At 34.6% G+C, this 17,800-nt stretch overlaps 1 protein-coding gene across 1 annotated transcript in view; it reads left to right on the forward strand.

Annotated features, from left to right (window-relative positions):
- Positions 1-397: 397 nt before the first annotated feature.
- The window catches only part of CNTNAP2 (contactin associated protein 2), a 1,976,111-nt gene continuing 1,958,708 nt past the window's right edge, over positions 398-17,800 (forward strand). The window contains exon 1 of the mRNA XM_072777573.1: positions 398-542. Within this exon, the coding sequence (XP_072633674.1) occupies positions 446-542 (97 nt within the window). The 5' untranslated portion in view covers positions 398-445. The remainder of the gene's footprint in view (positions 543-17,800) is intronic.

Below are 17,800 nucleotides of genomic sequence, written 5' to 3' on the forward strand. Positions count from 1 at the left end.
GCCCCTCAGACCCGCCCGCCCGCCCTGCGCCGCTGCATCATCCCCAGCTCCTCTGCTCTGCCTCCGCGTCCTGTGCTGATTTTTTATTTTTTATTTTTTTCTCTCCTGCAAGAGAGAGAGGGAGGGAGGGCGGGGTAGGTCCCCTCCTCCGCTCCCCCTCCCTTCCCTTCGCGGTTTGAATTTCTTCCCCCTGGCATTTCACTGGCTCCCGGAGCGAGAGGCAGCAGCCGCGCGGAGGCAAGAGGCAGCCTGCGCCTCCCCGGGCTCCCGGCCCGGGCCGAGCTGGAGCCTGCAGGGGCGCGGGGGGAAGAGGACGCCGCGGGAGGGGCCCTGCCGTCGCCCGGCCCGCCCCGGAGCAGCGCCCGGAGCAGCCCCCGGGGGCACGGCCGGCGCCTCCGCAGCGAGCCCAGCGAGCTCCCCGAGTGCCGCGCGCCGGCCGCCGAGGATGCCGGCGGGCCCGCGAGCCGGCTGCGGGGCGGCGCTGCCGCTCTGGATCGTCGGCAGCATCCTCTGCAGAGCCTGGACCGCCCCGGCCGCGTCCCGTAAGTAGCCCCCGCGAGCGCCCAGCCCGCCCGGGGCCGCGTCGGGGTCCTCCCGGGCCCGCCACCTGCGTGCGCCGGCGTCTCGCAGCCGCTGCCGCAGGGAGCTCCGAAGCCCGGGGCGCCCCGGGGCGCTGGGGGGCTTGCAGGGCGGGGATGGATGGATGGGGGGGGGGGCGGTGGCGCGAGGGCTCTGGAGGCTGCTGATGCTTCTGGAAAGTTGTCCCCGGCCGTGCAAGGGGGGGTTGGCAACTGCTTGGTTGGAGTGACGAGGCCGGGCGACAGCTTCTTAGGAGTTACTCCTCCACTTCGGGGTGTTTGTTGTTGGAGGGAGTTCGGGGCTTTGGGCTCGGGTAGGTCGCTGCAAGAAAGTGAAGGCTGGGGCAAAAAAAAAAAAAAAGTTTCTTGTTTTTGCATATGGTTTTGACTTCAAGACGCACGGGTTGCGGGGGTGGGGGTGCAAGAGGAGACCATTTGGAGCAGTTGGGGCACCGCGGACTTCCCTTACCCGCCCACCCCCAAAAAGTTAATGACCACTTAGTACTTGCTTCTTGGAAGGGGAAGACAGTGAATGCAGCGTGCTGGCTGAAATTGCTTTGATTTTTGGCACTTTGGGGGTGACACAGCCTAGGACTCGGGGCAGGCAGGGCAAACAGGCCGTGGGGAATGGATGTAGTCATGAAGGCATCCCTAAAGAGTTCTCGGGGAAAGGATGCTGTTCAATATATTCAAGTCTTTGTGTTCCAGCAGGCTCCCCCCCCCCCTTTTCTTTTTAAAGAAAAGGTTGCTCATGTTTTCATGCGGTTAGCAAGAGTAGAAAGGAATAGAAGATTCCAGCCCATCTTCTGAGTTGCTTCAGAAGTGCATCCTGTGCATCTAGAGAGGAGACGCATGATCGCTCCTTTGATTCAGAAAGAGTTAAACCCTAGAGAGCTTGCCCGTGGGAATCTCAGGCACATAGTGCTGGTCTGTGAGAATGAGCTACTTATTAAAGAATAACGATGGAGATTTTAGTTTGAAGTGTTTTCCATTTAGAAAAAAAAAAAAGTTTAGTGTTTTCCAGAATTCATTGTATGTGTGGTCCTATCTCCGCTGATGAGGTCTTGGGATGCATTGATGCATCTTTATCTATACATTAATATTAATGTTCTTGTTCCGGGGTATACATATTAATAAGAATAACCGTTGAAAAAGGACTTGATAAGTTGTGCTAAAGAATCTACCCCACAATAATGTCATGTGATGAACCGCTATTGCAGTTTTGACATGTTTTCCCAAGTATTGTATTTGCTTCTCTTTTCTTGCAGTATAGGAAGTCACTAAGTGGCAGTGTGTAATGGACTTGAAAAACATTTTTGTAGCTTTTTCACAAACGGACTGAACCTCAAATAAGTGATACATTATTAACATATGTATTCCGGTTTTATATATTTAAACAAATTTTGAAGACAGTGCTCAGTATTAATATTTATGTAAATATGTGACTACATCCGGAGAAAAGTAATCTGATGAAATTTCGATTTCCATTTCAAGATCTGGTCATATAGAACTAACTGCCGCTTTTTTTCAGAAATTAAATCGATTATAAATTAATTATATTCACTGATTAATGGCTCTCATATCCAGGATTTTTCCTGAGTTTTATATTGCATCTTTATGTATACATTAATGTGATGGATCCCTCTGAAACATTTGCCATGTATCAAGAATGAATGGCACACATGCAGCCACGGGGTTAATGTTTTTTAAGAATAGAAAAGTTGTTGCCGAGATATATTCCTAGCTTTTACAACTTAGTTAGAATTAGATGTTGGGGAAGAGCAGAGAGTATTACTTTTAAGGTAGTTGACACTTATGTCTGATTAAGATGTATTTATTAGCTCTTATTCTTTATTGTTTAAATATGTAAAATGGCTTAATTGAGATGACTTTTTGTTTCCTTTGAATTTAAATTGTCTGACTAAAACCCAAAGTTGCCCCGCATCCTGGAAATCAATTAAATGATAAGAATGATGTGGACTTTGTTGACTAGAGTGAGCTTCACAAATTCAGTACTTTAAATTATAATTTGACACTTAATGACAATTTGTATTTATATTTATACAACTCTGAGAAAGAGGGAGAGTTATATTCTTAATACTGAAAACGCTCAAAGGAGAAAAAAATTGGTAACTACATGAATCTAAGATAATGAACAACTCAACCAGGAGAGGTCATCACAAGACAAAAAGTAGCATGAAAATCCAAACGTAATGTTTTTATTTGCTACTCATTTTTAAAAATATGACAGTGCTAAAACTTTCTGTCCCTTGATAACTTTTTAACATGATGGACGTTTCTAGAAAATGCAGTTAATATTTTTCATTTGGCAACAGTACCATTTTAAATATATATTTGCTTCTGGCTTATTTCTTTTTCTCTATTATTGAAATACATATAAAAATGGTGTTACTGCTAATACTATGTTTTCTATAGCTGGACTAAAATAAATTTAAAAAGCTCATTTCTAGGATTAAGGAGAAATAGAATCTAATTGCTTGACAGTGCAGATGAGCTGCTGCTGAGCTGATGGAATCATACCACCTCTCTTCTTGCAAATGTGCAGATACAGGACGCATATGTAAAGAGTATATTTTTCTCTTAGGGAGTTGCACTTATTTGAACATACTGGAAAGACGCTGACAGGGCAGTTCTAAATGATGAGGAGTTTGAGCTAGTGTTTAATGAATTTATCTTAAAGTATACTAAATTTTGACTTAGTGCTTTCTGATAAACTTCACTTTACATTATTTTGTATATCCATTAAGCTATAATTTCACTGTCACATTTGAGAAATGTGTTTTCAACTGATCAAATACTTTCTGACAAATATGTTTTTACATATATAAGCATAGTTAAACACAAATGCATATAAATATATACACATATATTTGGTGAAACCCTTTGAATACATGTTATATAATATATAGATATATATTATTAATATAGTGTATTATATATTGTATGTAATATATGTATATATTTATATATCTTCTAATGTATCTTTCAAGGGATTAAACCCACTTAAAATTTTATAGATAGATCTTTTCACGAGCAATTATTTCAAGTAAGTAATGCAACAATATCAAAACAACAGTATATTGATCTACTTTCTTTTCCAATTCATATACCACTCTAAAACGTCATCTTTGAAATAATTGAAGTGAATGTAAAATATATAAATGAATATGAAAGCAAATACTATTAGTCTACACTGAGCTTAAATATAATAACGAGCTTGTCTTAATAAAATGAATTTAAATTAAAAAATGCTTTAGGCCAGCAAAAATCATTGGCTGATAAGAGGTAGTACACTATTAATTTAAACTGTTAATAAGAAAGTGTTATTTACTCATAGAAGAGAACTGCATAATCCTGATTTTATTGTAGACACTGATATTTAGGCAACAGGAATCTTTGGCAGGAATCTTAATTTTCTCCATTAACATTGATGTATGGTAAAATTGGCTAAAGAAAGGAATCCCCGATTTCAATGTAGGTTTTTATTAACTTCTATATAGTTATAAACATAACACATATCGTTTTGAGGTAAGTAACACTGAAGTTGTTTGATGTGCATTATATTTTAAAAATCACATTTCTAATTTTATTTTTATTCTGATTTGGAGGATGTTTCAACTTCTGTAACTTCTTTTAAGATTTTAAATCACTTGTCTTAATTATAAATTCTTCTAGAGAATCTTAAGTCTTTAAAAGTGAACCAATAAGTCTTCTTGTCGGATGTATCCTTTTTATCATTGAAACATAAAAGGAATTTGATATACATCCCTTTGTCTTGCTACTCTTTTAAGACTTAAAAGAAATCTTATTTGTTGAAAATAACGTATAGAATAAGGAGAGATTCTAGGCTCAGAAATTCTTAACTCATCATATCTAGTGGATGATTATTTTAGGAGTATTAAACTTCTGCGTGTTTGCATGGTGATTGATGTTAAGGGATGAAGAAATAAAACATGTAATTTCAAAATTTTCCTATATCTAATTGATTTGAGAAGTGCTTTCTTTTGTCATTTATTGCTACTTGCAAAGTTAAAGAACAGAGTACGTAATTTAAATCTCAAAACTATAATGTTATTGAAGTAAAGTGAATGCCATAGTCCTATGTATAACAGTATCTGAAATTGAATGTTGTCAGTATTTCTACAGAAATACTTAGGATAAGTAGCTATTAGAAAAATAAGACATTTATATAATCATGTAATATGTGGCCATTGGAAGAAATTATGTGTTTATTTGTGCTCGCTTCGGCAGCACACATACTAAAATTATGTGTTTATTTTTGCCATCTTAATATGTACAAATAGTGATGAAATGATCTTCATAAAGAGAACATTTCAAATGCGAAACTTAAAAGAGAATCCGAACAAAATTATCAGTTCAAACATTGGATCTCCCCATGTTCTGTTATCTGTAGAACTTGGATGTTTTAGTTCTAACCAACTAAAGATGTTGGGATGTGGAGGTGCTACCTCTTTCTCCATGCTAATTTTTCCTTTTATGTGGAGGAAAGTTCACTTGTGACATTCTTAGCCTCTGTCTCTCCAGTTCACTCGTTCCTTCCTATATAAGAAGTAGAGGGACTAACCTGCCAGGAGACTTTGGATTAAGGACCTAGCATAGCTGAGCCCCTCCTTCTTCCTTCTAGGCTACCTGCAGAAGGTATAGATTCTAGCTGAAAGATATGGGAGAGTAGGCTATGCCTCCGCAATAAAATGTTTGATAAATGAAAAGCCATATGGGTGTTTTGGTTCTTCCTATGGCTAGAAAGTTTAATTTCAGAATTAAGGTTAATGCATCCCATTGTTGCCACACAGCTAAACCCTATTCAGCAATTATTATGTAAAGGGTGATACTTGGCTCTCCACCCTGTGACTCCTATTCTAACCTAGAACTCAGGCAGATAAGAGAATGCTATTTATTGGACCCTGTCAAACCCAAAGATATTAAGATGTCAGTAATAAGCTTATTTAGTAATGAACTAAATGAACATGAGAATATTTTTGCATGTTTTAAAAACCAGCAATGAAATAAGACTCATTTTCCCCTTTGATGTTGAGTTGGACAGTGGCATTTATTCTGACCATGACCCATAGAGCTTGCCTATTTGTTCATTCACTCATTCATATTTCTGTTATTTATGATATTTATTTTAGAAAGATATTTGGAATACCATTTCTTTACCAATGGCTCAATAATATTGCCATTTTAAACGCATCTTGTTTATAGACTTTACTGGCTACATATTTAACTAAATCTTACCTATTTAAAGTATCAGGTGAATTGACATTCCTTGAGTTGGTAGCTACTTTATGTCCAGGTTCCTTCAGCACAATTATGAAGAGTTAGGTATTTTGGGTCAGTTATTCTAAAAAAAAAAAAAGTCATTTGCACTTTGCAAATGAAGCTGATAATTTCCTCAACTGTAAATTTTGATAAAAAGCCTGTTAAACTCTTATTTAATTCATTATTCATTTTGGGGGTAGACTATTCACAATAACAGCTTGAAGTAACTGATTTTTTTATAGCACTCCAGATTTTAAAACCTCCCATGATAGTAGGAAATCTGGAAATAAAGATGTACTCATTGGCTCTGAGTTTGCTTGCGGAAGATATCATATTTTTGGTATACAGTAAAAGTGCTGAAGGAGTACAGCAGAGCTCCTAAGGGCCATATTCTGCATTTTTACTTATGATTTAAGTTTGTCTAAAATATCTTCATAAACATGCATGCTGATATATCCTTTAATGTTTTCATGTTTAGGAAGGAGGTAAAACTAGTTTCTGAGAATACTTTTACCAAGAAAAATTACCCTCAAACGCACATAAGGTTCTCCTTCCCTTTTCAAATACATTCACCCCCTCCTTAGTTTGCACTAGCATGGTGGTCTTAAGCAGCCTGGGAACGTGTATTATAGGAAGCGGTGGTGGAGGTATGACTTTCACACACTGGGTCCCCGGAATCTGTATTGTGTGGGGGGGCATCTACACTGGAATCAGGTTCTATAGAGTTTAACTAAATTCAGCAAGGAATTGCTCAGTTCTATGCATTAGATGTCATGTTGCAAAAAGTAGGTAAAAAGAAAAAAATCTGCTTTGACTTCTGATTTTCTAACTACTATTAAGATGTTACCACTCAATTTTTTCTTTTTACCTACTCAACTATAATATTCTTTCAAATAATATATATATGCTGAATTAATAAAACAGTATATTCCGTGGTAAAATACCATGATTTGCCAGAGGAAATAATACATTTACCTCTAAGAATATTCTCTTAAGATAGAGGGTGTTTGTTTTTACTGGTAAATTGTATGGACTCAAATGGTTATGTTGAACTACCATAAAACATATGTTGACTAAATTGCATTGCTTTGTTAACTCATTTTACTAGGAAGCCACCTCTTAATGAGAATCAAATTAGTAAGCTACTTTACAAGTAGATATTTACCTTCATATATTTTATATATTTTTTCAGATATTGGGCAAAATATGTGAACAGAAGAACTGCATGAAAAAATTTCAGCCTAAGTATGTCACATGGCAAAAAGCATATTTTAAGAATATCATTTGTTTAAACATTTTTGATTACACATTAACAAAGGCCTATTCTGCATTAAATTACTTAATTGCTAATTTTAGCTTAAAATTTATTGACTTATGTCATATATATGAAACATTTTTGGATCAAACAAAAATTAGTATGTCTGCAAAATCATGTGTGAATATTAATTTTTCTCAGATGATTAAATGAATATGCTATTAGGTTAATGATTTTAATGTCAACCAATCTAAGAACATATGATCCCCTTTTTTTTTTTTTTTCTTTCAATGTGCCCACAGGCACAACAACGCATGAGTCTGATGCCACCATCAAGGCAAATGTTGTTAATCTATCATGGCATTTTTTTTCTCAGTGAATCTGAATATGGCCATAAAATCATATTTTCTGCAATACAACTATGGATAATCTCATGAGATTTGCTCTATAAAATAAAACGTTATTTTGTACTCATGTTATATATACCATCAACAGAAATTTTCAGCTTTTGTTAATACTAAAACACATTTTTCAGTTAAATCACTTGATTAATATTAAATGCTCTCCTATGAAAAGAATATTTATGCAAAGTTATACCTGCCTCATAGCAGAACTTTTTAATGATAAGATTTCCAAAAATTTCATCATGCCTCATGTGTATCTGTAGTATATGTAAATTTTATTTAGATACCTTAATGTAAGCATGTAAGTATCTCATGGCTAGTTTAAAGCAGATGCTAAAAAAAAAATAATAAAAATAAAGAAGATGCTAGTATTGTGAATTAAGTTTTTTGGCTGTCTGGAGTATGGGATCGAGAATAACCGTTTTATTATGTCATTTGACAAGCATAATACTGTGTCAAAGATATCAATGTGCCGTGGGTATTTACATTACTTCTATTAAGGATGCAAAAATAAACAGCTTCATTCGGATATTTATACACTGATGTGTTCATTTGTGTGGGATCTACGTCAAAGACTGGGATCAAAGGGTTTATATAACTTTTCTTTAATGAACATTTCCTGACTGGGCTCCACAAATTTGCAATAACTTGTGTTTTCACCACTGATGAACGAGCGTCCTTTTCTAGAACTCCTGGCATCAATAGACATTGTTATACTTTAACAATATTTTGCCCATTGATATGAACAATATTGAGTGTTGACTTCAGGTCAGGCACTACTCTTTAGATGCATTCACTCTTTTAGTCCTCAGAATGGTGCTCCAATTGGCAAATAAGAAAAGTGCACAGACAGAAAAGTTAAGCAACTTGCCAGGCCACCGGTATGATCTATCCTTTGAGTCGGTGCTCTTGACCATGGCACCGCAAGCTGAGCGAGAAATACTGTGCCATTGACTTCCAGTTCTCTGACTCATATTGAGTTTCAGCTTGCATCTAGGCAACATTTTAAGGTTAATTAACTGCTTGTGTAGAGTTATAGTGGGAAAAACCTGTTATCGTAATGTTTCACTGATAATAACATTAATAATACATACAATGTCATTTATGTTCTCCATATTCATAATAAAGTGAAATTACAATGTGATTTTGTCTTTTGGGTACAGATTGCATACATTATTAGTTGTATGGTAAAAATATTTATTTAAAGCTATGTAAAGTATTTGTTGAAATGCTTTATCAGATATGAATAAAAGCTTTTTTCAACTGGTTCTAAGGAAATTTTGCCATCTGTATCCAAAAGAATCAATATTATTTCCATTACTAAGTTTTAATGATGATACCTATGTATTATATAACTGTTGTTATATAATACACCACAGCTCTTGTGAAGATTTTCAGTGTTTCCTCCACACATTAAGTTTCGTGACCTCCCAGGATGCCTCCTTGCTTCCAATCCTTCTCCTCTAGTTGACCATGGATGACATACATCTTGTCATAATAGTCTGCTTTCCTGGTTCTTGCCTCTTTGATGTCATCTCCCCTGGTTCGCCATGTGTACCTCATGACATCACCACACTGAACCCCTTGCAGTTCCTCCTGTACAATGTACTGTTTCCAATCAGGTTTCTCTTGTGTGCCCTCACTTCTATTCTCTCCTTCTGAAATACTTTTCCTATTTTAGCTATGCTGATTTAGAGGAAACTCATTTATGGTCCAAGTCTCAGAACTCTGGAGCCTCTTGATGCTATCACCTCCCTTTGGTGATTTGGTCTCATCAAAGGCATAACTATAGGAAAATAATAAGTTTTCTTTTTTTCTATTTGGACTGACAAGGCATGATGACAAATAAATGCAAGTCATCTTCAATTATTTGATGATAGAGTGAGAAATTATCCGGAGATACTGCCAGTGGAAGGAAGGCAAAACATCTATTTTTAAAGGTTAAAACACAGATACTTACCATCATTTATACATGAATATTAATCAATTGTTTCAAGGGAAATAATGAAATTGTGCCATGAAAGCTCTATAATTTCTTCAACCTTTTTCCTGCATGGCTCTATTTTGTAGCATTTTCTGTACTTCACTTAAGCCATATCATTGGTCAGACTCCTTAGAAGCCAAGCCTGACTGCCCTTTTCAAAACACATTGTTTCAAAGAAATACCTGTAATCTGCATGCAAATCAAAGACAGATGCCAACAAAATAATTATTGTACCTAACAGGTACTTGAAATAGAGTGCTTAAGATGTCAAAAAATCTTGTAAATGATAGAGGTAGTAGTGGAGAAAGTTGATAATTACATATATTTAGTGTATAATAATCTTAGCATATTAGTTGATTTTGTCAAAGTTGGTATGGAATGTCAGTGAATTTCATTTTGACTTTTAATATAACAAAAATATCCTTTGGTAAGTACAAAAATAGGCACTTAAATTTTGTTTATACTTTAACTCTCATCATCCCTACTTTTGGAAAGTTTGTTCATGTTCTGCCTCAACTCTGAAATATTCCCCCCCACCCCAGCCTATGAGATCCTTTGCCATTTCAAAGCCGTCCATTCCTGTGAAGGCTGTTCCCAATTTTATATTCTTCACATTGACTCCCCTTAGCTCTTCCTATTGATAACAGAAATTACTCCTAGCCCACAGTTTACATGGTCACAGCCTACATTTTGTATTTAGGTTAACAGGATAAAGATGTGGTTGTATTAAAGAAACTCAACTTCAGTAATCATCTTTCATTGTACCAGGCACTGTGCTAGTTGCATTGAACCTATTACATAAAATTAGTCAAGTACCACTCTGCTAGAAAACTCAAAGCATAAGGATGCTCAAAAAATTGAAAGCTCACTGATTTCATTTTTATATAGTTATTTTATCAAGTTCTACAGACACAAATGTACATCCTCGTAAATTCTGGCCATTAGCTGTAGTTGGGCTTTTAAGGTAATAAAAGCTAATATTTACCTGATATTCTACCACCATAAAATATTTGAAGACAGATATCATAGTATGATTAAATATAATTTTAATATTTAGTCACTATTTTTATAGATGGGTAATTAATATGTCAAAGATTAATATATCAGGAGAAAAGACTGTACATGAGTAGCATTAAATAAATACAATTGAATTGAAATGGGTTAGTTCTGTAAGATCTGTATATAAAAATTGTGCATATAGCTAGGTTGTAGGGAAAAGTAAGGATGTATTTTCTTAGTTGTATTTTCATAGCTAAGAGCATTGTAATCAGTAATAGGATTTTAATATAATATCGTAAAATTTGTAAGTAGTATTTGTCATATTATAAAAATACTGCCTTAAAACTGACATGCCTGTATAAATCAAAAATGAGTAAGTATATCAGAGGACTATCACTCAAAGGAATGGGGCTATTAAGGTTATTTAAAGAGTAGTTTACACCTATTTGCTCAGTGTGAAAGACAACATATTCTTATTTATTATCTGTTCTTTGCCCAAAATATATCAGGAAATTATTATTGCAATTTGATTAGTTTTCATATCGTGGAAAACATGGCTCCGTGTTATATAATTATTGCATACAATGATCTGAGGCATTTTAGTTTTACAAAGATTATATAACCACCCAAAATATAAATTTTGGAATTAAAAATATGTTGATCCTGAATATTTTTAAATTATAAGTGGTAAAATTATAGTAACATATTCTCTTTTAAAAGGAGATTTCAGAATCTTGTAAATAGAAATGACATTGTTCTTTTATCAAATTGGCACCAGTAGAGCTTTTTGTAAAAGGCTTTCAGATCTGTTGTTTGTTCATTTATATGTCTATAATTACAGTATTTAGAGCATCTCACACTGTGTTTGTTTCTACATATTGAACTTTCAAATGACAAATGCACCAGTGCCAAAGACAAACCATATCAAGTGACAGAGGTTTCTGGCTTCCTAGAGTTGTCAACAGTTGTGACAACCGTTGCTTAAGAAATTGCTAAAGATGGACTTCTCAGAAGTATGCTAAAGATCAGCATGTTTGAAAAAAAAAATTAGTGACCTAGGCCTGGAGCTAAAACGATTTCTCATTATTTTATTTATTGTACCCTTATAGACTTCCACATATTCATTTTTCAAAAATTTAGTAGGAAAAAAATGCCATTTAATAATATGCTTCTGTAAGTCACAGATCCTCAGCAGGGTTTGTTAACTCTTATTTCAAAATTATTCTAACTGTAATATTTCACCTTAGTATGTTACTTCAAATCTCCCTTTTATTTATTAGGAATGTTAAAATTTAAATTAAAATTATAAATCATCTCCGTTGGTCCAGAAGTGAATTTATCAGCGAGTGATTAAGGTCCTTCCCATTATGACATTTTAGCTGGAATTTAAAGGATAAGAAGGGGATATCCAAAAAAAAAAAAAAAAAAGAGAGAAGGGAAGAATGTTCTGACCAGAAAACGATAGCTATGCAATTCTGACGTTGGGTTAGTTTAGACTTCACTCTGATGAGGAGGTATTAGAAGGTTTTGGAATAAGTCTTTTGTTAAACAGTGAAAAGAAAGTTTTGGAAGAGTAAATGGCATTGCTTAATAGTTTATCAGCAAACAAAAAATAAATCTTTATTGGTTGAAAATATAGACAATAAGTATTTATTTTGCTTAAACATAGAATAATTCATGGTTTACCAGTTTTGTTAAAAAATAAACATTGAGGAAACCTTACATTCTGTGGATGAACTTGACTATCTAGCAAGTCAACTGCTTAGAATAAAAAGCATCTAAATTGCTACATGTAGGATGCACAGCATTGATTTGGGTGTAGGGTGGGAATAGATTTTTCCTAAAAGTCGCTATTTAAATATCTTTAAAAGATTTTGGAAAATTTTGTTTCCACTCTGTTTTGTGTCTTTGTAGGTGTTTTTGATCATATGAACTAAAAGTAGTTGTAGTCCATTTTGGTTTGACCTAAAATGGCAAATTTGGTTCTTCAATCTTCATAAAAAACAAAAATCAGAGTACTATGTGTGAGTATTTTATGTATAGGTCTATTTAATATCTGTGGCAGGATGTCTTTATCTTGAAAGCCAATCTCCATAGATATGTGAAGTAGTTCTTTGCTACGACTGAGCATCCCATCCTAGAAGCTCTTAGAATAAAGACCACTGTCATCTAATGTTCTACAGTCATTACTGAAAATTAGTTTTATACTGATTACCTGCTGAAATGTGTTGACATTCATTTGATAAAAGTATTAATGATTTTTTAAAAAGATACTGCATATTCTCTTGGACAAATATCTTATAAAGGTTATGAGCGGATGATTGTGTGAAAAAGACTGGGTTTGGTTGTTGGCTCTGTTCCTCAGTGACCTTGGGCAAATTATCTAAAGTTTTAAGTCCAGTATTATAATATTTAATATGGTGAAATAACAGTACCTGTATGAAAGCCTTGCCATGAGGATTAAGTACAGAATGTGCAATCGCTGGCACATGATGGTTGATTAACTTTGGTTAATTAATTTAATTTAATTTGGGGGTCATTTTTTAATACATTAGATATTTATTGTACAGATCTATGAATATAATACTAGAATCAATAAGTATTGCAAAATCGTTTGCCATTGCCTCAGATATTTATTTTTTTTTAAGCTTAACATTTTATTCCAGTACAATTAACATGCAGTGTTATATTAGTTTTATATGTACAATATAGCAATTCAACAGTTCTGTACATTACTCAGTGCTCATCATGATAAGTTTATTCTTAATCCTTATCTCCTTTTTTTACACATTCCACCCACTCGCTTCCCCTCTTGTAACCATCAATTTATTCTCTATAGATGGAAGTCTATTTCTTCATTTGTCTCTCTCTCTTTTTATTCCTTTGTTCATTTGTTCTGCTTCTTAAATTCCCCATATGAGTGAAATCATATGGTATTTGTCTTTCTCTGGCTGACCTGTTTTGCTTAGCATTATACTCTGTAGCTCCATCCATGTTATTGCAAATGGCATGATTTCATTCTTTTTCATGGTTGAGTAATATTCCATTGTGTGTGTGTACACACACACCATTTCTTCTTTATCCATTCATCTATTGATGGATACTTGGGTTGCTTCCTTAATTTGACTATTGTAAATAATGCTGCAGTTAAGCATAGGGGTGCATATATCCTTTCAAATTAGTATTTCATATTCTTTGTATAAATACCCAGTAGTGTGATAATTGGATTATAGGATAGTTCTATTTTAACTTTTTGTGAAACCTCCATACTGTTCTCCAGAGTGGCTGCACCAGTGCGCATTCCACCAAAACTGCAAGAGGGTTTCTTTTTCTCCACATCCTCGCCAAATCTTGTTGTTTTTTCTTTTGTTGATTTTACCCATTCTGACATGTGTGATGTGGTATCTCTTTGTACTTTTGATTTGCATTTCCCAGACGATAAGTGATGTTGAGCCACTTTTCATGTGTCTGTTGGCCATCTGGATGTCTTCTTTGGAGAAATATCTGTTCATGTCTCAGGCATTTATTTTATAATGTAGTTGGGAAGTAAAGACTTACATTTGGAACAATTAGCAAAAATAAGACAAGGATATCTAATTTCCACATAATACACATGTAAATGGTCAAAAAATGAGCTAATGATATAGGTCAAATACATTAAGAAAGACTTAATTGATGGAAGTAATTCATATATAATCTATATTAACTTATAATTTTTTATTAATGTGTAACAATGTATATATAATGCTATACTCTATATACAGATATGTTAATACTTGAATCATTTATTTTAAAAGTATATTAATGTTAAAAAGTGTGGCAAAAAATGATCAGAACAGTATAAAATAATTTCTTTAGTGGAGGCTCTTTTACAATGTAATAGGTATTTAATTACCTTACTCACAAATGTTTCTGGAAAACCACAACATTTGCAAATTAGAGAGCTTGTGGGCATGAGGAACATATCCAAAAGCATAAACATTTTTACTCTTAACTTGTCAGCCATATGTGCAGATGGTATAAAGCTGGTTTTCTGAAATATGATGGAAAGTATAAAAAGAAATTTGACAATTTTTTTCAGTTTTGAATTTGACTATCCAAATAACTAGAAAGCTGGGAAATCAAACAGTGAATATTACTTTAAGTCCCTGAAAATCAGTCCCCAGGATTGTTGAATGTTCAGCTGAAATTGTCTATAAATGTCTTTTCATTTTATTAATGAAAACATTTGAGTGTCTATTAAAAATAGATCACTGCGGTAAGCTTTGAAAATTATAAAACCTGTAAACACAGGGCCTCTGTCCTAAAGAGTTTTATAATCTCTAGGAACGTAGAAAATATTTATAATTTAAATTTTGATATAAGCAACTTTACCTGTAATAAAAGCTATGTAATCTCCTTGCAAAGAAGGCCCAGAGAAAATTAGCAATTACACTTTGCTACACGGATAATGAAAGTATGAATTGTAAATGATAGGATCGTAAAAATGGAGGAAGTTGGTCACTGGAAAATTATATTCTGAGACATATTCTAGGGCCCTTTCAGTGGTTCTTAGTGAATTCTTGTGGTTTTATATTCTGAGGCTCAGAAAACCCCTCAGGTCCATCTTTTAGACCAAGACTGGATCCTGCTTTGCAGCCAGACTGAGTTGATCAAGGTGACTTTATCGGTTCCTGTCTGAGATTGGTAAAGTATATGTATTAGATATTTATTTTTACAATTTCCAAATTCCTGGCCATGAAGACTTAAAGACTCAGGATAAAGGCAGTGAATTAGCAAAACACTTGTTTCTTCCCCTCCTGAAATCTCGAATATTCTTTTCAGTAAAGGGAGGAGAACTTAAACTTTCACTTTTTCTAAAAGTGAAGAACTTTTAGAAAAACTTTTTCTAAAGAATCTCCTCTCACAGTTTACTTTCTCTAATTTTCTTATTCCATGTGTCCTCTTCTCTCTACCCCCATCCAACAGGAAGATAGATAGGGCAAGAGAAAAGGAAACTTGAGGATACTAGTGAGAGAAATCACTGGTTGTAATCTCTTCAAGTAATAAAAATTAGCAATAAGAGAAAATATTCATGATTCTTATATAAAATTTGTTCTTTCTCATAAGACCATGTGATATTAGGCATTAGGAATTTAAATGCTGCTTTCACTCTGAATATTAATTTTATTATTTAATACATTGACACAAAATACATTTAAATACAAAAGAAATGAAGGAAAAGTGAACAGTAGTAATTCTAAAATATTTTACAATAAAGTCTAATTTTGAACTGCTTAGGTAAAGCTAGAAATGTTAAAACAACTTATAAGTGCTTTAATATATAGTTATATTGTAGGTATGTGTTTTCAGAAATTTATCTCAATTTTGTAATTGTATTATAGTTGATATGCATTACCTAAATAATTTTAATATCCTAAAGTAACATTTGTTTCATTATGCAAAAAAAAATTGTCCTGGACTATATTGTCTACATGAGAAATTATTCCAGCCTCATTTAGAAATGTCAGTACTAATATTTGCAATTATTCAGTGATATTTAGGTTAGAGAATTTTGCTAAGGAGAGAAATAACTTTGATCATTTAACAAGTACATGGGTATTATTGAAACAGCAGGCATTTATAAGAGGCAATTTCCTAAATAAACTACATTTCAAAGTATATTGTTTATAGCTGACTTCAAAGGAAGCAGATATTAAGTATAATTATAATATACTTCACATAATGTCATATTGATATTATAATTTATTAGTCACAGTATATTTGTAGTTATTTTTTAATGCTACTAATGATAATATGCCTCACATTCCTTAAGTACCTACCTTCCACATTACTGTGTTCTGTACTTCAAAAATTTTCTCATTTAACAAAGATTTCAATTAGCTGTATTCCTTGGTATGGATAGTGGCCCAGTTTTATTAAACATGTATACATTTATAAAATGCTAGGAAGTGCAAGGATACTTCTAACAAAAATATTCCTTTTATTCTTATTATAGTGGGTTTCATGCCAGTTGTTGTTTTTGAGGAATATAGTGTATAATGAGGTCATTTCAGAATTTGAGTAATATACCACCTCAAACAGCAAAATAGAGCTTGATATATGTTTTTTTATACTTTCAGTGTATTTGCATCCTAACTTGTTAAAAAAGATTTTTATTTATTCATGAGAGACACAGTGAGAGAGAGAGAGAGAGAGAGAGAGAGGCAGAGACATAGGCAGAGGGAGAAGCAGGCTACCCCCAAGGAGCCTAATATGGGACTCCATCCCGGATCTCGGGATCACACCCTGGGCCAAAGGCAGCCGCTCAACTGCTGAGCCACCCAGGCATCCTGCATCTTAACTTTTCAATATTGACTATATGTCAAAGGCTTCACTTTCAAGTTTGACATAAACTATAGCCTGCAAGTGCTAGATGATCATGTATCTATAACAAGTCCATACAGTCAGCTTATAGTCTGTGCAGAAGTACATTTTTAGCAGATAATTGGTTTCTTAAAACACTGGCCAACAAGAGGTTATAATGGGTGTTTGTTGGGCATTGAGTACTAGTCAACACGCCATTACTGGAGCTGGTATTAAGGAATTTGGTGTCTTTCTCACCTGTTAATATGCACATGAACCATCTGGCAGACTCTGATCCAGTGGATCTGGGTGGGACCTAAGATATGGCATTTCTAAAAAGATCTCACATGATGCTGATGCAGAGAGTGGTTCATGGACCACACATTGAATAGAAAGATTTAAAACTTGGAATCTGTACTGAAAGATACCATAACAAATTTCTTGCTTATTTTGAAATTAAGCACATCTGAATGGGGAAAATTGAAAAAAAAATGCAGTCATTATATCAGACTCTTAAATATTTTGGGTGCAAATAGAAGGTAGTCTATGATATAGTTTGGGGAAAAACATTCAAAAAGATGTTGTTACTGGGTTATAGTTGTGTAGTGCTGAATAATTTATATGATCTCTCTGATTTTAGTTTTGCATTTATTAAAGTATTAGAGAATTGAACTAGATTATCTCTAAAGTCCATTACAGTTTTAAAAATCTATCATTCTAGTGTCTTTAGATTTGCAGTCTTAGGACAAAATAACCTCTCTTCCAAACCTTGGTTTTTGTTGTTGTTGGTGGTGGTGGTGGTGTTTTTTGTTAGTTTTTGTTTGTTTGTTTGTTTTTTTGATAGAGACAGAGCACAAGCACATGAGAGCATAAGAAGGGGGAGCAGCAGAGGGAGAAGGAGAAGCAAGATTCCCTCAGAGCCAGGATCCTG

Source organism: Canis lupus, chromosome 15, assembly GCF_048164855.1.
Source record: "Canis lupus baileyi chromosome 15, mCanLup2.hap1, whole genome shotgun sequence".
NCBI classification, from domain to species: domain Eukaryota; kingdom Metazoa; phylum Chordata; class Mammalia; order Carnivora; family Canidae; genus Canis; species Canis lupus.